Source organism: Prunus mume, linkage group LG3 (genome assembly GCF_029339155.1).
Source record: "Prunus mume cultivar Tortuosa linkage group LG3, ASM2933915v1, whole genome shotgun sequence".
Classification (NCBI taxonomy): Eukaryota; Viridiplantae; Streptophyta; class Magnoliopsida; order Rosales; family Rosaceae; genus Prunus; species Prunus mume.
This window is the reverse complement of record NC_142700.1, coordinates 10,419,900-10,441,488: the sequence shown is the minus strand read 5'-3', so window position 1 is coordinate 10,441,488 and position 21,589 is coordinate 10,419,900. Positions and strand designations below refer to the sequence as shown.

Genomic DNA, 21,589 nt, shown 5'->3' with positions numbered 1-21,589 from the left:
CTGGGATGATGCTATTGTCACCGCAGTTCACCTGATTAACCGCATGTCTTCTGATGTATTGACCTTTAAAACTCCCTTACAGTGCTTGTGCAATGCAGACTGTCCTCTATTTTGGTACTTACGCCCTAAATTTTGGATGTGTGGCTTTCGTTCATCTCCACAAAAATCAACATAGCAAACTTGATCCATGTGCACTTGCGTTGTGTTTTGGTGGGTTATGCCACCATCGTAAAAGCTACTGTTATCACCTCCTACCGACGCATCTATGTCACTTTGATGTGACCTTTCGAATCTGAGCCGTTCTTCCATGACCCATTATTCAATTCTACGCTCAGGGGAGATACGGCGAAGAGCAGTGGAGCAACTTGGAAAACGAAGAAATTCTCCTCATGTAAATGATCGATCGTTCCGAGTCCGAGCACTAGATTACTCTCGGTGCGATCAATCGCCTATTCATAGCGATCAATTGCCTAACCCACCTGATCCATGTGAAGATATTTCTGATCCGAGTCTCACACCTACAGACAATACAGTAACAACAAGATGAAGACCCCTTCTAACTCAACAGCACCAATGCAGACCAATCTCCCGAGAATATCCTTGAGGTAATTACTCCTACTAGACTTGTGCATTTAGTGTAACGACCCGGTCCTAAATAATTTGGCGAATATTAATTTATTCAAATAAAAGGACCATTTTGCCCATAGAATATTTTATGAGGCTTAAAGTTGACTTTTTGACCGAGAAGGAATTTGGAAATTTTGGCAGTACCGTTGCGTAGAGCATGGTGAGATGAGTCCGTAGACACGTGGTGGGCTTGAATAGGAGTTGTAACGAGAGAGATACGATCAAAATACCCTCAGTGGCATAACCGTAAATATTGCGAAAATGGTTTAATAAAACTGACTCTCTCTCTCTCTCTCTCTCTCTCTCTCCTTTGGTTTATGATACCACCACATCGCCACGCTTTTGGCCGGCCGTCACTCATCCGGCCACCAAAGTCGACGAGGCGGTACCAAATGACCGGCCGCCGCCCTCTTCCTACCACACCAGTCCCACCGCTAGCCATCGAGATTTCTCTGAAAATTGAAGAGAAAAGCTCGATTTCACTGAAACTTCTTCAGCTTGAAACTTCGTCGGCTTCGCTCTCCGTCGTCCGACCGCCATTTTTGGAAATCTATCCTTTCCTCATGATCTAGCTGATTGATGGGTAGGATTTCATTAATTTTGAGCCTAGATTATCTGATTTTTGAGTTAGGGTTCGACCGGTTTTGAGATAGCGATTCCGGCCACTTCCGATAAGTTTTTGGGGTATGCCCAAGAACAAAAGTGACTCCAAATAGAGTTTTTTACCTAGGGTAGGAGTCTTGAGCCATGATTTTGGGTTTTTCCGCGATGGGTTATCGCTTGACACTCAAGCGCTGCCGGTGCTTGTGGCGGCTCGTGAGTAAAAGGACTTTGGGTCCTGATGTGATCTCTGGTTTTCATGAGTGCGTGGGTTCTTTCGGATTCCAACCGGTTGACGCTTGAACCCGAATGGATTACACATATTGTGGGTTATCCGGGTACGATAGGTTCGGACCGTTAGATTGACTCCAATTTAATATATGTTGATCTAGGTATTCCTAGGATCGTGTAGGATTCGACGGATCGAGAAACGGAGTCCCAGATACTCCGAAAATGCCAACCCTAGGGCTAGGGTTTCAGTGACCGTCCGATAGTGCGATCGTGAGCGATCCGACGGTCCGATCTGGACCAAACTTGCAGGAATGTGTCCTAGACCTTGTAGAACCTATAGGAACTTTCATATCGGAATTTGTAGGTCGTGGGCCCCGTGGGCCCGTTTGACCTAGGGTGGGTAGTTTGACCCCGGGATTGACCGTGAGACTTCCTAGGTAGTGTTACCTTCCTAGGAAGATTAAAATAACCATAGTGACGGGTCTCGATTGTATGTTGGTTATGTGGGATTAGAATATTAATTCATTGATTTAAATTCGGGGATTATCGAATACTATATTGGGGTTGAGGTGTATACAATATTAGAAATTTATAAATATTTATGTGTATATTTAAAGGTATAAAAGAGTATAGAATGTCAGTTTGGAGTGCAATACGCACTACCCTATGTACCTCCCCTGATGTTGACAGACCTCATACGTGGCCGGATGCGCCTCGACGATGAGGGGTGATATGTGATATTGTGTGAGGTCACACGTGTCGTAGGAGTAGCTGGCGTGTTGACAGACCCATACCGCCAAAGGCCCCGATGTATGAGGGGTGAGATGTGATTGTGTTGAGGTCGCACGAGTCGTAGGAGTAGCCGACATGTTGACAGACCCCATATGTGGCCAGGTGCTTCCCGACGGTGATATGTGATATTGTGTGAGGTCGCACGTGTCGTAGGACTAACCGGCGTGTTGACAAACCTCATACGTGGCCGGGTGCGTCTCGACGTATGTGGGGTGATATGTGATATTGTGTGAGGTCGCACGTGTCATAGGAGTAGCCAGCGTGTTGATACTTGGCCGGTACGTCCCGACGATGAGGGGTGATATGTGATATTGTGTGAGGTCACACATGTCGAGGAGTAGCCGGCAGTTGATGACTCCCATACGTGGCCGGGTGCGCCCCGACGTATGAGGGGAGGTTTGTGATTGTGTTGAGGTCGCACGATCATAGGAGTAGCCGGCGTGTTGACAGACCTATACTTGGCCGGGTGCGTCCCAAATATGAGGAGATTTGTGATTGTGTTGAGGTCGCACGTGTCGAGGAGTAGCCGACGTGTTGACAGACCCATACGTGGTCGGGTACGTCCCGACGATGAGGGGAGATATGTGATTGTGTTGAGGTCACACGTGTCGTAAGAGTAGCCAGCGTGTTGACAAACCTCATACGTGGTCGGTGCGTCCCGACGTATGAAGGGAGATATGTGATATTGTGTTGAGGTCCCACGTGTCGTAGGTTTATCCGGCGTGCGGACAGGCCCATACGTGACTTTGGATGTTCCGGCTTATGGGGAGGTTTTGTTGAGTTGTGTTTTAGAGAAAAAGGGTTTTAGAGAAAGAACTACGTGTGGCTTGATCCTCAAGAAGGGTATGAGGCAGCCGGGTTACTAGGTGCAGCTGCGGGCTAAACTTTAGCCTCGTATATTGAGATTTGTTCGGACCTCGTTGTTGGTCCGGGAACTTGGTTGAATTGAGGCTTGTTCGGTGGACTAAGTGAGCGGATTAGATTTAGTTAGGTTTAAAATCCTTGTCGGATTGTTGCACAGTTTAGGCTGAGGCCCCAAACTATTTGTGATAGTGATAGGAGGTTAAAACCCCGCGTGTTGGATGCTTGGGGAAGTTATTTTATGTTGATTGCGTGGTTGGTAGTTTGCTTTGGATTATCAGAAGGCCAGAGGCCATTTATGTGAACTGCATGTTGTTATCTTGTGCATGCTGCCCGTTGGGATATTAAAATGTGAATTTTGTGCAAAGGTTGAAAGTTGGGGAATGTTCAATTTATAGGAGACTCACAAATTTTGGCAGAAAGTCTCGTGCCTCTACTCCTTTTGAAAAAGAGGTTACTGATCTTGTGAGTGGGCCCGACATCGGGTGATATCGGGTTTCAACAGATTCGCCTCGGTTCCGGGAAATTCGGTGGTTCTGTCATTTAGAGGATAAAAGTATTGGATATCAATTACCTTTCAGGCAAAATCGTGGGAAGCCACCAAACCGTTGTTCACCTAATATTGGCAAGACATCCAAGTATCCAATTCCAAATCATGTATCCACTGATAAGCTGTCTGAACCACTCAAGACTTTTGTGCACCAGTTGTCTGTTATCCATATTCCAACCAAGATCTCTGAAGCATTGAAAGATCCTAAGTGGGTCCAAACTATAAAAGAGGAGATGAAAGCTCTTGGGAAAAATCAGACTTGGACATTGGAGACTATACCACGAGGAAAAAAGACTATCGGTATAGACTATGAAGAAACATTTGCTCCAGTTGCAAAGTTAAATACCATCAAAGTCTTATTGTCCCTTGCAGCTAATTTGTATTGGCCACTACACCAGTTTGATGTAAAGAATGATTTTCTACATGGCGAACTCACGAAGGAGGTGTACATGGACATCCCTCATGAATATAATACTACTCAGACTGGAACAATTTGCAGGTTACAAAAAGCATTGTATGGGTTGAAACACTCATCACGTGCATGGTTTGGACGGTTCACCATGGCAATGAAGAACAATGGTTTCAAACAGTGCAACTCATATCATACTCTGTTCTTGAAACATTGAAAAGGGAAGGTAACAACATTAATAATCCACGTTGATGATATGATTATTACTGAGAATGATAAACATGAAATATCACAACTACAAGACTATTTGGCTACGGAGTTTGAGATGAAGGATCTAGGTGGACTCAAGTATTTCTTGGAAATTGAGGTGGCTCGATCTCAGCAAAGCATATTTCTCTCTCAAATGAAATATGTCTTGGACTTGTCGACAGACACAAGAATGCTAGTTTGCAAACCTGCGGACACTCCTATTATTCAGAATCATCATCTTGGAGAATATCCGGATCAAGTTCCAACTAACAAAGAAAGATACCAAAGGTTAGTGGGAAGATTAAACTATTCGTCACATACTTGACCAGACATTGCTTATACGGTGAGCGTTGTCAGTCAATTTATGCACTCTCCAAGTGAAGACCACATGAATGCAGTTCTTCGGATACTTAGATATTTGAAGTCTGCACCTGGAAAAAGGACTTATGTTCTCAAAGCATGGTCATCTAAATATTGATGGTTATTCAGATGCAGATTGGGCAGGTAATGTAACAGATAGAAAATCCACATCGGGTTACTTCACATTCGTGGGAGGTAATTTGGTGACATGGAGGAGTAAGAAACAGAATGTAGTAGCTTTATCCAGTGCAGAAGCCGAGTTTCAGAGGCATGACTAAAGGGATTTGTGAACTTCTTTGGTTAAGAAAGTTGCTTACTGAACTTGGGTATAAACCTACATCCACAATTAATCTCTTTTGTGACAACAAGGCTGCTATAGCCATTGCACAGAATCCGGTTCAGCATGATCATACTAAACATGTTGAGGTGGATCGACACTTCATCAAACAGAAGCTTGAGGCTAAAGTGTTTCAGTTTCCATTTGTGAAATCCGAGGATCAATTGGCGGATATTTTGACAAAGGCGATTTCCAGTAAAGCATTCACAATTCACTGGATCAGTTGGGTATTGGCGACATCTATACACCAACGTGAGGGAGACTGTTGGCGTGACTTTTGGATATTGACTTACTTTCCTTACACACCAAGAATTCCTATTATAATTGTAATTGATTTACTTTAATTCCTGATTTCCTACTATAAATAGATTTAGGAATTTATTATTTACTTGCCCATTCAGGTTTCGTTATATTATAAATATGACCTCCTACAAGGAAAAGAACACACAGAAAATTCCCACAAACAAATATTCTCTCATAGTTTTCATATTTTAACAGTGAGGTTTCTCTTTCTCTTCGGCCGACAATTTAGTGACCAAACTAATGACATGCTTTTTGTAATTTATGAAAGCACACGTCTTAAATTTATTTTTGGTACAAACTGAATACAAGCATCAAACATTGAGAGATCATCGAAGGTACAGCAATATTCATCTAAAGTAAGCAAACTAAACTAAAGTTGGATTTAAAGCTGCATATTCAAGCAACTCCTTGTCTACTTCAAATATGGCCATTTCTTCTTCATCGAGAGTCAAGCATGCCTCTATGCCATCCCCATCTCTTGTATCCATCAACACAATCAGATTCCTGTATTCCATGCTCTGGCTCACCCATGATGGCCTTCCCCATCCGAAATTGACGGCATAGAAAGGAAATCTGCACCAACTGCTGCAAGTATAGGTGTCTACATCATCCTGATCGGTGAGTTTCCAATAATCTTTGAAGAATTCACATACATCTTCCCCACTGACATCATTAGCATATTTTACTTTAAACTCCTTAAAGCATTTCCTGAGTTTAGCAACCAAGCTTTGAACATCACCATCTACTTTACTTCCATGAGTCTTTGCTGAAACCAGCGCCAATGCATTCCCCGCTACGTTTTCTGCCGATGGCTGCACCAATATTTTTCGCATGTTCACAAATTGAAACCACTCTGATGGCCTTACAGAACCCAGGTTTGATCTCGATGCTTCAAATGCACACTTCCAAATGAGCGCTGACACAACTTCAACACGCGTTGGGTTTGGCACAGTGGCAGTGGCAACTTTGGACTTGAGAGCAGCGATCTTTGAGGCATCAAACACAAATCTCCTTGTGATCAAGTTTTCTTTATCATACTCCATGGGGGGTTGGGGTGTGTTTAGGATATCTAGTGGTGGGAAGAGAGAAGATGCAACACCAAATTCTGCAGGAAGCACCAAAGGAGTAGTGCTATTGGAGCCAAAGGAAATTGCAGCCCAGCTACTAATGAATTTGCTGATTGTAGATGCATCAGATACCTTATGCGAAATGCATACTCCAATTGCCATTCCACCACAGCCGAAGAAGTTGGCCTGGACTTGTACCAGATAGCTTGCGCCTTCTTGTCTGGATTCTGTATCAGCTGGAAGCAACTGTTTTAGCATCACGAAATCGGGTTTTCCCAAAATCTTCGATATGGGACAGTTGACTTGGGTTTCAAGAAATGCAGCCCCATGGTCATTGCAACATATTGAATCATTATATTGAAACTTTCCTGCAAAGGGATAGAAATGAGTGAGGGTCTCAGATAATGATGTTTTTAGAAGCTTGGATCTCTCAGCTACCAAATTATTGACCTCTTCACAATTATTGTTGGGATAGAAGAGAAGGATTGGGACATAAATATCTGGAAGAAACTGATCAAAAACAGAGAGGTTGGAATTTTTAAGGTGGTGAGGAGTTGGAGATGATGGTTGAATTGTTTCCTTGTGAATGACTTCAACCTTGATCCCTAAACCCATCTTGCTCAACACTAGAGTTTCATAACAAACACCACAACCTTGACCCCTTCATATAAAGACGCATAGAAATTCCCCCACAACTACACATCCTTTGCAATGTGAAGTTCAGGTAATTTATTCAGCTAATTGCCCGAATATATTATATGGCGCCATATGGCATTAAAGAAACGTATGAAATACAATCTTCTATAATTAGATAATGATGGAATACAAGACAGTAACGGCCGGCATACAATAAACATCGAGAGAAAGCTGATAAAGAAACTGACAAGTTGATAGTTTCAAGACTCTACTTCAATTTATAATTAGCCAATTTTGAAAGCCACTTGCACTTTACTTTTTTTTTCTTCCATTTTTCACTATACATTTTCATATGCGAAAACGACATAAAAATTGGGTAGAACATACATTTTGTGTTCTGATATTCTTTTTCAATTGAGTTCTTATAATAGTTTCAGTTTTTCTTCCAATCCAATCCTATAATTAGTTTTGTTTCGTCATCAAGTTCTTGGTTAACTACTAATTTCGTGAGTAGAAATGTTGTATACAAACGTTGTTGCCAAGAATTTATCCTATACATTGGGATTTTCCTTTGCTTAGTAAAAAGGGTTTTTCTTATAGATGTGTTTGTGTGACTATTTCTATATGTTCAAAACTCCTCATTCAGGGGTCTCAAACATTAGTAAAATTCCATGATAAAACTTTCTTCTTCATTGTCAACTAGCTACAACTTAAGCTTGGCTGCACAGCGGTTGAGCACAGGGACAAATAAGGGAAAAAGTACATAACATAATGAAAGCACCCATTTCAATTTGTTTTTTTTTTTTTTGGGTAAAATATTGCCAATGTAGCTGTACCATATTACCACATAGTGTTATCGATCCATAACGGACATTTTCTTTATTAACAAAATGTACATGGCAATTATATAACAACCAGATCCACACAAACATACGCAAGCAACTTCTCATTGGTTTCAAATAAGGTGTTAGATATGTGTATCTCTTGTGGGAATGGCTGTGGAAGATGAAAGATATGAAAGGTTGCTTCAAGGCACGTAGATGCTATCTTTTAGACTTTATTTGGCCCCAAAACTTGGGTGCAAAGGGATATGCAAATAAGTCTTGTGGATACAATGAAGCACTGGCGGACCAAGTACATGCCTACTGTGGGCAGCTGCCCACACTTAGATGGTTTCTTCACCCATCTAGCCAAACACTTTGCCAATAAAAATTAGACACTTGGCTAATATTTTGCATGCAAAATCCCCACTCAGCGCCCTAAATAAGTAAAGCCTTCAAGGCTTTAGCCCAAAACCTCTTCTATATTGAAAATATCAAGGCCCAAGACTTAATAAACATATGGTCCAATGTATAAAGGCTTAGATTTTGGCCCAAAATCATATATAAAACCTATTTCATTGATATTGGATTGTGTTTGTGTGTCCATTAGCTTATGGAAACAATTCTCATACACATTTACTTAAGAATTTTTGGCCAAACCCCAATGGGCTTCCAATTTTTTACAGGACCCGCCTTAATACCTCGAAACGGGGACGGATCCCGTCTTGTTACCGACATCACCCCGATGCTGGGCCCACTTACTAAAAACCAAGAGTCTCTATCAAAATTTGGTAGAGTCTCCCCTATAAAATGCACAAACCCAACAAAATTCAACCTGCATAAAAAACATAATAATCCCAACTAGCAGCATGGTTTCAACATTCAACAATACATACTATAATGGCCTCCGGCCTCAAGTAAAAACCTAACATGGGCAATAACAGAGCATCTAACAGATTTAGTTTACAACAACAGTTAAGTAGAAAGAAATTACTCAATACTAACTACTGAAGTCACAGTTCAAGCCTCGTACACACTTGCAACCTTCCCTGGAGCGACTCATGTCTGGGGCGCAAAACAGAAAACATGTGAGTAGACAAAAACAAAGTTTGCATTTAAAATAATAACCCCACCGTGTAAAAATAATGCTCAAGACATGGAAGTTTATACTTCAAAATCAAATGTTCAAAAACATTAATCTCTGAAACCCATTGAACCCAAAAATCACTCAAACCACAAACTTCATTCCCAAAATTATATTGCTCTTACCAACCCACTACATATACTCTAATTGCTTTACACTCACACCCATATATATATAAATATATAAATATAAGTATATCATATACTTCTCACACTACCTAGGTATCGGGGAAACAATCCAACCGGGGGATTGTTTGGCTAGCCTGCAGGATTTACAGGTGCTATCCTGCATTTAGGGATGAGTGGGCCAACCGGGGGACGAAACTCTATAGCTCACACGCCGGAACTTCCAACGCCACGTGTAGCTCCAATACTAAGTCCTACGCGCGTAGACTACATCATCACACACCGAAACTAACAACGCCATGTGTGATGATTCCAAGCAATAAACATACTCTTCTCATACGCCGAAACTACCAACGCCACGTGTGGAAAGCCTAGTAACAAGGGGATGGTACTTACAAAGTGTAATCATGCAACTTCTCTCAACAACTCCTCATACTCAAATCCTTCCACAATCTCACCTCAACAACCTAACACATAGACAATATAGCTAGAATTTCCCAAAATCCATATAAACATACTCACGATACTCAAATATATCACCACCCAAAACATATTGCCACAGCTTATAAGAACATCAAATTCAACAACCAAATATATATTATATCTCATATACCATTTAAAACATATCCATAAATCTTTTATCAATAAAACCATGTGTATGATTGAAAACAAAGTCCACTCACAGATAATCCCAAGCTGCCTGGCTCCGAAGGGGTCCCGCATCCTGTGTGAGATCGATCGGAGCACCTAATTCGATATACGAGCCCTTAATTAATATAACGTCACTTCAAAACGGAAATCACAAATTAAATACTTAAATCCCCAAGTTCCCGGTGCATGTACGTAGAACGAGATATCCTAAGGTCCGACTACGGGTTAGGAATTACATCTTGCAGGTGTGGTCCGAAAGGGATGGTCAGAAACCACATTTCGAATTATTGAATTGGAACATTCAGGGCTCCAATTCACGATCCGCGAAATCCTACACGATTCTAGAACTACCTAGATCAACATATTTTAATTTGGAAACGATCCAAAGGTCAGAACCTATCGAACCCGGATAATAATGCACAATATGCGAAATCTGTTCAATAGTCAAATGACATCCGAATTGAAATCCAAGCACACCTACGCGCTTGTGACAACACAATGATTATAACAGGATAGGAATGCGACCTCCCCACCTTTCCCACGCACCGACAGCGCGTGGGTTGTGTAGAGTAATTTCTGGCGATGGAAAATACTCCACATCACCGTTCACCCTTCCTATCCTATATACTTCTCGAGGTAAGGATCACATTAGTCAACTACGAGAATGTCCAATTTGGATGGCAACTGGTCGGAATTTCACCTTGAAATTCGGCCAAAACCTAGGTTTCAAAATCGATATCCTATACTCAAAATCGATCCAATCCTATGCAACAGCCAGCTAGAATTCGGAACATGGATGAGAAACCATACCTCACTCGTCGGAATTGGTGGCTGGAGGAGAGAGATCGAGCGGTGAGAAATTCTATCAAATCCGCTCTGACTAATTTCGACAAGCACGATGGGCGAGTGATGGTGAGACCGGTCGGGAAAGAACGAGGAGAGGTGGCGGTTCGAACGAGACCGGTCTCGAGGCCAATCTTTGACTGTGGCAGCGGCGGTAGTCTTGGAGGGTGACGGTGTGAGAAAACGAAGGGGAAGGGGGCTGTTGGCGGAGAGAGAGAGAGAGAGAGAGAGATATATATATATATATATATATAGAGGTGTCAAATGGGCCATGTCGGGCCGGCCCGTCCCATTTAAACTCGTGCTTTTAACGTTTTCGTGCCTTGCCGGGCCGGCCCATTTAGTAAAATCATTAATCCCAGCCCGACCCAAAGCCCATGTCCACATTGAAACAGGCCGGGCAGTGCTCGTGTCATACTCGGGCCCAAGAACCAACCCATTTAATTTAAAGTTTTTTCACTTGATTCATTTTTTTTACTTGATAATTCAAATTATAAACATTAAAAATATAATTAGAGGCAAAAAATGATGAATTATTTGAAAAAATTAATCAATCAAACATCCAAACAATATAAAGGTGGAGGGCAAAAAGTGTACAACTCCCCAAAGTCCACTTCAACTTTTTATCCTTAAACAACTTTTTATTTTATATGCGAAGAAATGTCTTACTTTGATTATAAGATAAACGTATATGTCATATGTACTGATTAGATATCAAGTCTAATGTTGTTAAATTAATTTGTAGTTTATATATTTAATTAATTAAGGATCCAAGAAATTTCCCTAAATGAAAGAGATCAAATATATGTTTATAATTATAAAAAATTAAATAAAAAAAACATATAAACAATGATATTAGATGTCAAATTTTTGCATTTTGACTTTTGAGAAAGAAAAAAAAGTTAAGTGGGCTGTGCTTGTCGTGCCTGGCTCGTGCCATGGGCCGCCCGATCCATTGACCTCATTTTTATCCCGCCCGGCCCTTAAGTTTCGTATCGTCGAGCACGCCCATTACTATTTGTGCTCATGCCGTGCCGCGCCTCATTTAAATGGATCGGGCTCGTGTCGTATGGGCCGGCCCATCCCGCTTGACACCTCTAGTTTGAAAGTGAAAAAATCAAATTTTACTCTTTTCGAAATAATTACAAGTTTGCCACTAAAGTTACTTTGATCACCAAATCTTCATTACAACTCCGATTCAAGTTTACTGCATGTCTACGGATTTGTCTCAGCACGACCAACCCAAAAATTCCAATCACTGCCCTAAACTCTTCCCGAATAAGAAAATGACCAAAATACCCCTACCCCAAGGGTAAATTCGTAATTTCACTTAAATAAATTAAAATAGGAATTAAATTTGGAGTCGGGGTGTTACAATTTTGGGCCTTGTGACACTTAAATCATAATATTTAGGTGACAGGACCCGCCCCGTATTCTTCAAAACCCAGGATGAATACTGTGGAATTCCTGACATCACACCGATGTGGGGCCCATTCACTAAAACTATAACCTCCTTTGCTAAAAAGGAATAAAGGCACGACACTTTCTGCCGAAATTTCGGTAGAGTCTCCCCTGTAATTTGAATATTTTCCAGAATTTCAACCTGCATAAAACACATTTAATATCCTCAACCGGTAGCATGCACAAGATAATTTCATGCAATTCACAAAGTCGGCCTCCGTCCTTCAAATAATCCTTAACCAAACTACCAACAAGATCCTTAAGCCAAATAGTACCTTAAACAAGGCAAATATAAATTCAAACACACTTATGAATGCCAAATGCAATTTCCATAATCTAACTTCCCAAATATCCAACATACGAAGTTTTAACCTCCTAACACAATCACGAGTAGTTTAAGGCGTCAGCCCCAAATTGTATAACAATCCAAATGGGTCTTGCCCCTAATTTGACCACAACATACTAACACTACCCTCCCGTAGTCAAGCGGGAGAATGAACAATTATCTAATCGCTCCTCCATTTCAAACAAGTTTCAGGACCAATGCCAAGGTCAGAACCAAACTCGATAAAACGACATGAGTAAATTTTAGTCAGCATGCACTGGGTGGGACCCCAAGCTACCTACGTATCCTTACTGAGGGATCAAGCCATACATGGTTCTTCCTACAAACATCCGAGTCCCAATAACATATAATCAATTACAGTAATACGAAATGATAGACTCTAGAATTTATCCATTTCCCTTTTCTTTAAATCCCAACTCACCAAACACAATCTTTTTCAAACATCTTTCTTTCCCAACTTAGTATAAAAATCCTTAATTCATCTCCCTAATAATCACATAATCTCCTCATACGCCAGAAAATCCAACCCCACGTATGGGGTCTGTCTCACATGCCGGAAGAATCCCACACCACGTGTGAGACCTAATAATCACATAATCTCCCCATACGCAGGAAAATCCAACGCCACGTACGGGGTCTGTCAACACGCTGGAAAATCCAATGCCACGTGAGACCTAACCTTTACATAATCTCCCATACGCCGGAAAATCTAATGTCACGTGAGACCTAACCATCACATAACTCCCCATACCCCGAAAAATCCAACGCCATGTATAGGGTCTGTCAACACGCTAGAAAATCCAATGTCATGTGTGACCTAACCATCACATAATCTCCTCATACCCGGAAAATCCAACGCCACGTATAGTCTGTCAACACGCCGGAAAATCCAACGTCACATATGGGGTCTGTCAACAAGCTGAAAAATCCAACGCCATGTGTGACCTAACCATCACATAATCTCCCCATACGCTAGAAAATCCAACGCCACTTATAGGGTCTGTCAACATGCCAGAAAATCCAATGTCACGTGTGACCTAACCATCACATAATCTCCTCATACGTCGGAAAATCCAACACCACGTGTGACTTAACCATCACATAATCTCCCCATAAGCCGGAAAATCCAACGGTTCAAACCTATCAAAGCACTCGTGAGAACCTGAGGATCACATCGGGACACAATGCCCTTTTTCTATAGAGCCCACGCGCCGGCAATGCATGGGTGTCCAAAGCGATAACCTTTCACCGGAAAAACTCCAAATCACAACTCAAGACTCCTATCTTAGGTGTAACACCTTATTTGGAACCACTTTTGTTCACCTACCTCAAAAAACTGACTGGAAATGGCCGGAATCGAGATCCTAAAACCGGCCGAATTCCACTTCGAAAATCAAACTGCCTACGCTCAAAATTAATGTAATCCTACCCAACCATCAGCTAGATTATGAAGAATTGATGAATTTCTATAACCTGATCGCCAAAAATGGTTGTCGGAGTAGAGAGATCAGAGCCGGCAAACTTCGAGCGAAAATTGGTCTAAAACCACATTTTTCATCTCAAGCAATACCAATGTCGGAAATAGAGAGAGAGAAAGGTGCTGCCGTTAGGGAGAGAGAGAGAGAGTCTGTAGGAGGAGAGAGGGAGAGAGATAGAAAAATCAGATTTTTATCAAACCCTTTTCACAAAAATTACGATTATGCCACTGATGATATTTTGCTCGTAACTTCTTCGTTACAACTCCGTTTCAAGCCCACTACATGTCTACGGACTCATCTCGCCATGCTCTAAGCAACAACATAGTCGAAATTCCGAAATTCCTTCCTGGTCAAAAAGTCAACTTTAAACCTAATAAAATATTCTTGGGCAAAATGGTCTTTTATCTTAATAAATTAATATTTTCCAATTTATTTAGGACCGGGTCGTTACATTAGGTGTCTTAAGCCCTTGGGCTTGATACCCAACCATTTGGGCTTCCCGTTAACTATTACTATGGCCCAAATACAATTTTACACATAGTAAATCCTCCATAAAATCAATCAAATTGATTTCCTCTTTCTGATTTGTATTACTCAAAGTTAACCATTTAAGATGTGCGATCTATTAGGTTCTAATTAGCAAGGCAGTGGGAAAATATTAGAACTCTTTCTAATCAACTGGAATTAAAACCCCCTTTTAATTCTTCCTTTGTATGAATTGATCACAATCAATCCTAGGACTTCCACGAGCCAAGAGTGACATCTAGCAATATATCAAGGCTACCCAAGCTAACCCGAACATATGAAGAACCTATTAAGTTGGAATTGCAATGCAATACAATCCTTTTCTTATATAATGTTTCAAATCATATTATTAGGATAAGGATTGATTATGTCAAACCCATAACCACATGTGATTCAAAAGAACATGATTAAGAACAACATTCTAAATCAAGCTCAAAATACTTTGGCCAAAGTTTGTTGAATCACATCTTGAAATATTCTCCTTCTTTCTCGAAGATAGAGATTCATTTTGTACATTCACGTTTGACATAATCTAAGAACTAATTTGCATTATTGCAACTATGAGTTCTCGTCTGACATGTCGATAAAACTCCATAGGAGAACTACAGTTGATCGTGTTCAAAGTACTCATTCACTAATGAGCACCTATATACTTGTATTAGTGTCAACTACACAAATGGTTTGAGACTAACCATCCTTCTTATTGAGCATACATAATATGTTCTAATCTTGATTGTTTATCAATGCCCATTTGATAACCCTATGATCTCTTAATTGTTGGATGAGTGCTTTGGTGGAAGAAACAAGATTCATGGAATTTATGATATCTTGGGATTGACATTGTAAAGCTTGACAAAGATCATTAGTGATCTCCATAGTTCTTTCATAAGATGTAAGATAAAGACAAATTCATATGAAGTCATTGCCTCATAAGCTGCATCAGCATCTCCTCGTTGAGAATAAGTAGTTCTGTTATCAATTATATTAGTTAGAACTGTGCATGTTGCACTAAACATATTTACCAAGCTATTGATTTCAAATGAGAACCCCAACGAGTATCACCAGCACATTGTAAGGTGCCAATTTGGTTCATCAATTGCAATCATGTGCTCAATTTCAGCAGCTTAAGCATTTTTTAGTTCATCATTACGCTTTCATGAAGCACCAACAATATTGACAATATAAGTCAATTTAGTGAAAAAGTGGTGAACATGAATAACTTCTCTTGATGATGCAATTAATGCCAATTGTAATCGATGTGCTAAACAATGAACATAGTAAGCATATGAGCAATCATTCAAAATCAAAGCTTGTAACCCATTTCATTCACCTCGCATGTTACTTGCACCATCGTATCCTTGTCCTCTAATATTTTGAATATTTAGTGAATTTTGAGACAATATAGAGTAGATACCTTTTTTCAGAGTTAATGCCTCAGTGTTTGACACATGAACAAGCCCAAAAAAGAGCCCCTAAATAAGACATTCTTTGTCAACAAATCGCAACACTATAGCCATTTGCTCTCTCTTGGATTCATCACGCGCTTCATCAACAATTATACAAAACTTTGATTCCCCAATTTCTTCACAGATTGCTTTCTTCACTTTAGTTGAAAAAACATGTAAAATTTCTTTTTGGGTCTGTGGTGATGTGTAAGAGGCATTTTTGGGAGCTTTATCTAAGATAACATCAGCAACTTTTTCATTATATGTAGCCAATATTTCTAACATTTGAAGAAAATTTCCACGATTGATTGAATTATTTTTTTCATCATGGCCTCTAAAAGCACATCCTTGGAATGCAAGCCACCTGACTACTTCAATTGTTGCCTTAAGTTGTAGTCGTTTGTCTGCAATTTGTTGGGAAGAATAATTCTCAACGACTTTCTGTATATGCTAGGATTGATTCATCAAATCCAAACATGATATTTCTGCAATCTTGTGAGGGGAGTTAGGATCTTTCCCCTCGTGATTTAGAAAAGAACAATTTTTTCCATCTCTAACTTTCTTCCAACTTTGAAATCCATCAAAAGTGTAAGCATTTTCCCCAGAATGTCCAGATGGTTTGTTAAAAAGATAGCACGGTAGACAAAATGCTGCATTTTTCTCTACGTAGGTCCATTCGAATACGGCCATGACTTTTGTCATCAATCGAGTCAAGGACGCTTCTACGCCATCCCCATATCTGATAATTAGCTTTTGTCATCAATCGAGTTCTTGGTTATTAACTAATTCGTCAATCAAGTTTGAGGTTGTGGTTATCTGAGACTGCAAGCGGCTCCATATTGCTTTCAATTATGGCCATTATGTCTTCTTCTCTCAAAGCAGATAGCGTTGCATGCAAGTATTTGGTGCTGGCGTGGTCTCTACTTTGTCAATAGAAAACGTTGCGTACAAAAGTTGTAGCCAGACTTCTTCTACATTGGGATTTACTTATATATGTGTTTGTGTAACTATTTCTGCATCGTTTTCAATCTCATTTAGGGTCTCGAGCATTAATCTAATGCCATGATAACAATCAGTCTGGCACTAGGTACAACTTAAGCTTGGCGGCACAGCGGTTGAGCACAGGACCAAATAAGGGAAAAAAAACATTTAACTTAATGAAAGGCACTCGTTTTCAATTTTATTTTTGGTACAATGGGATCATCGAAGATCCATTATTAAGAAAGACAAAAAAATTCAGTATGACCGTAACTCTGCTACATGGTGTTATCAATACACCCATATTATAACAAGTTTTTATTTATTAATACTATACCTTAAAATATACACCCGTCTTTTTCTTTTGCATGTAGCAATTAATAAATGACAGTCGGATTCACAGAAGCATACGCAAGCAGCTCCTTATTGGTTTCGAATACGGCCATGGTTTCTTCCTTGAAAGTCAAGGACACTTCGATCCCAACCCCATCTCTTGTATCCATCAATACAATTAGATTCTTCAGTCCTGTACTCTGGCACACCCACAATGGCTTTCCCCATCCGAAGTTGGTTTCATAGAAAGGAAACCTGCCCCAACTGCTGCATTTATAGTTGTCTACATCCCTTGTCATGAGGTTCCCAAACTCTCTAAAGAATTGACATGCTTTCTCCCCACTAACTCCATTTCCATATTTTATTTTAAATTCCTCAACCCCTTTCCTCAATTTGGCAACCAAGCTTTGAACATCAATGTCTACTACTTCACTTGCCACGGTTCTCACTGAAATGAGCCCCACAAGATTTCCCATTAAGTCATATGCCAATGGCTGCTGCAACAATATTTTCCGTATGTTCACCACGGAAGACCACTCGGATGCTCTTACAACACCCGAGTTTGATAATCGAGATGTTTCCATGGCACACTTCCAAATGAGCGCTGACACTGCTTCAACGCGCGTTGGATTTGGCGCGGTGGCACTGGCAGCTCTGGACTTTAGAGCAGCAATCTTTGAGGCATGAAACACAAATCTCTTTGTTATGCACTTTTCTTCAGCAAACTCCAACGCAGGTTGAGGTGAGTTCAAGAAATCCAGTTGTGGGAAAAGAGTAGCTGCAGCACCAAATTTCTTGGGAAGCAGAGCATGATGATCAGTAGTAGTGGAGCCCATTAGGGCAATATCAGCCCAGCTTTTAATGAATCTGCTGAGTGTGTAGGCATCGGTGATGATATGTGAACTGCTGACACCAATTGCCAACCCACCGCATTCAAAGAAGTTGGCCTGGACTAGTAGAAGAAAGCCTGTGTCTGCTTGTGTAGATCCTATACCAGTTGGAAGCAATTTTCTAAGGATCCCAAAATCAGGTTCGTCTAAAATCGTTGATATGGGACAGTTCACTCGAGCTTCAAAAAATGCAGCCCCATGATCATTGCAAGAAATTGAAACATTATATTCGAATTCGCCTGCAAAGGGGTAGAAGTGAGTTAGTGTTTCAGATAATGATGTCTTCAGAATCTTGGATCTTTCCGCAATGGAAGAATGGTGATCAATATTGTTGGCCTCATCATCTCTACTATTTTTGGGGTAGAAGAGAAGTAGTGGTATATAAACATCAGGAGAAAGCTGATCAAAAACAGAGAGGTTGGTAGTTTGAAGATCTGAAGGAGTTGGAGAGGATGGTTTAATTGTTTCCTTGTGAGTGACTTCAACCTTCATCTCTGAAACCATGATGTTGTTCCAGGCTTGAGTTTCTTAACGAACACCTATCACCTTCATATATATTATCTAAATTGCATGTGGTATGCCATGCATATGCGCTACCATCCGACATTAAAGAAACTTCCTGTAGAAATCTTCAAGGATATATAATACTAATTAGTCAACTTTGAAAGCCACAAAAGCTTAATATAAGGACAACAACATGTTCTGCACAGCTCCTGTGAAATCAAGTCAATTTGTCATTAATTTATATGTTTATTGATATATTAATAATTAGCTAAACTAGGAAAAGCATGCTGTGCTTCTGAAGTCAGCCAATTGCACCTACCCAATGTGCATTTCTTTGCGATGACCTAGATGAATTTAGTATATGAACTAGCAAGGGCGCCCGCGCGATGCTGCTGGTTTTGAAATTGCTTCAAACGTGTATGAAGTCGTAAAAATATGTAGGAAACATGGCTTTGTCAAATCTGCGCTGCTTGTTGTGTTAAAATACTGGCCCTATTTATATATACATTGAGATCTAAGCAGTGCCATCATGCTTAGTTTGGCAAGCTTAAGTTGTAAAAAATAAACTAACATGTTTTATATGCTGCTTGTTATGTTAAAATATTATGCATATTTTAATATATCAAGCAGCTATTAAAACATCAAAATATGAGCAGCCTTGAGCTGCATATTGTTCAAAAAACTTGTACAGGCGTTTATCTAAATTTGAATGGGTGGTAGACATGGATTTTTCTTTTTTGATGTTTCTTGCAAGGGTAGCTGTTGCTGCATTTGCTGTGTACTTATGTTCCTTCTTCTCCATTCAAGAGGTTTTAACTCTGTTGGTATAAAGTCGGAAAATGGCAAGCGTTAATTATTATGATAGAATTAAGTTAAAAAAGTAAACCAGAGAAATAACAATTTACATACATCAAGCATTCTATTAATCTGATGGATAAAAGCATAAGTTCAATTTATTGAATCCATTGAAAATAAACTGAAAACAATTGTGACAATTTTAATAGAATCAAATCAAGGAGTGTTGACTTTGTTGGCATAAACTTGGTAAACGGTCGGTGTCAATGTCGACAAATGAGAAAATTTGAGCAAAGACAATGGCTATTGTTATAGAATTAAGGCCAACAACAAAAACCGCACAAACCGCAATTTAAATGATCTAAAAATACCTAATAACCTATAAACAGAAATAAGATGATCTAGTGACCTAATGAGCAAATTTGTTACTGAAATAAGATAATCTAAATTGCATGTGGACGGCTCACCTTCATATATATTATCTAAATTGCATGTGGTATGCCATGCATATGCGCTACCATCCGACATTAAAGAAACTTCCTGTAGAAATCTTCAAGGATATATAATACTAATTAGTCAACTTTGAAAGCCACAAAAGCTTAATATAAGGACAACAACATGTTCTGTACAGCTCCTGTGGAATCAAGTCATTTGTCATTAATTTATATGTTTATTGATATATTAATAATTAGCTAAACTAGGAAAAGCATGCTGGTGCTTCTGAAGTCAGCCAATTGCACCTACCCAATGTACATTTATTTGCGATGACCTAGATGAATTTAGTATATGAATTTGTTATAAAGTTGAATTCATTTAGTTTTCTGGGGCATTATTTTGATTCTTGGATTTCGATTTTGGTCTCTCTCTTTTTTGTTAGGTACATTACTGTGAAATATATACATATATAATGTACCTATTAATAATATATCTACAGTATTGTAGCTATGTGTATATTCATGATACTATATCTAATTAAATGACCAAATTCAAAGTCCAATCTAAGGCAAAATCATCAATTCTAAAGATGATATTCTAAGCAAAGGACCTACTAGTGTAGTGGATTGGAGCAATTGCTTCTCCGGGAAAGGTCCTGGGTTTGAGTTCTAGCATTCGTGTAGTGTGTGTAAGTTTATTATTTTATCGCCATTTTCAACAGGAAAGGTCCTAAAAAAGAAGAAGATATTCTAATTTTCTTTTCATTTTTTATTCAACGAATTCATGTAGTTTATTCATTTCTTTTCCTCGTAGTCATTTACAATCTTAGTATACTTATTAACATCCTTCACATCTCAAATTGGAAGTCATGCAATATTTCAAAGTAGAAAATGTCATGCGGGATGTCGAAATAGAAAAAGTCATGCCATACTTAAAAAAAAAAAAAAGACACTCCATATTTCAACATAGAAAAGTCATCCCATTCCAAATAATTTGGATCTTCAAATGCTTTTGAAAAGATTAATTAGATATATCCAACGATCCCCCATTTCAATGCCCGTGACAGAGTAATTTAGCTCGCATTAATTGGTTATTTTGTTTCGGCTCCTACCAATTTCTTCACCTTATGCATGATGCATGCATTGTTTGTGTGTGTCAAAATTGTACCAATAGTCATACAAAGAAAATATATATAAGATCAAAATCACAACACAACGTTCATGTGACTCACCTTGACAATTAGAGGGTAAGGGAGATTCACCATTATACCCAATATATGGACCCAATTTATAAAAAAAATCATACATGAAATTAGTGGCGGATCCAGGATTTAAAAGTCAGGTAAGCTAAACTTACCTTAAAAACTCGACGGTACGAGTGAATTTTATTGATAATAATAAAAAGATACACCTAGTCAGGGGGGACGTAATGAGCCTTACCCTCAAATATGCATATCTATACATAAATAAAAGCTTAACAAAAAAAACAAGAAGTAAATGCAATGCAACACAAAAACTAAACTATTTTAATCTAAAATTGTACCCTACGAGGCTTAGAAATCTTAAATTCTTCAATTATCTCTTCATTATCGATACTATTAGCAAACTCTCTTTCAATGTGGAGAATCATGCAATCAGCAAGGAATTCATCAGCTATGGTGCTTCGAAGTCTATTCTTAATAATTCTCATACATGAAAAAGCTCGTTCCGTTGTTGTTGTAGAAACAGGAAGAGTCAACACCAACTGAATCAATCTGTAAAGCAAATGGTAGTTTTCTGCCAAAGTTGTTTCCA

At 39.5% G+C, this 21,589-nt stretch overlaps 1 protein-coding gene and 1 pseudogene across 1 annotated transcript; both read right to left on the bottom strand.

Annotated features, from left to right (window-relative positions):
* Positions 1-5,684: 5,684 nt before the first annotated feature.
* On the bottom strand, positions 5,685-7,065 carry LOC107880774 (akuammiline synthase 1 pseudogene; annotated as a pseudogene).
* Positions 7,066-17,009: 9,944 nt separating this feature from the next.
* Positions 17,010-18,575, bottom strand: LOC103325691 (akuammiline synthase 1-like). The gene has a single exon (XM_008227871.2). It carries the CDS (start codon positions 18,564-18,566, stop codon positions 17,217-17,219), a length of 1,350 nt encoding a protein of 449 aa, XP_008226093.2. The 5' UTR covers positions 18,567-18,575; the 3' UTR covers positions 17,010-17,216.
* Between the last annotated feature and the right edge of the window lie 3,014 nt (positions 18,576-21,589).

What these genes read in the sequence shown, in the direction of transcription:
- LOC103325691 (XM_008227871.2), bottom strand. Translation starts at nt 18,566, where the DNA reads ATGGTTTCAGAGATGAAGGTTGAAGTCACTCACAAGGAAACAATTAAA.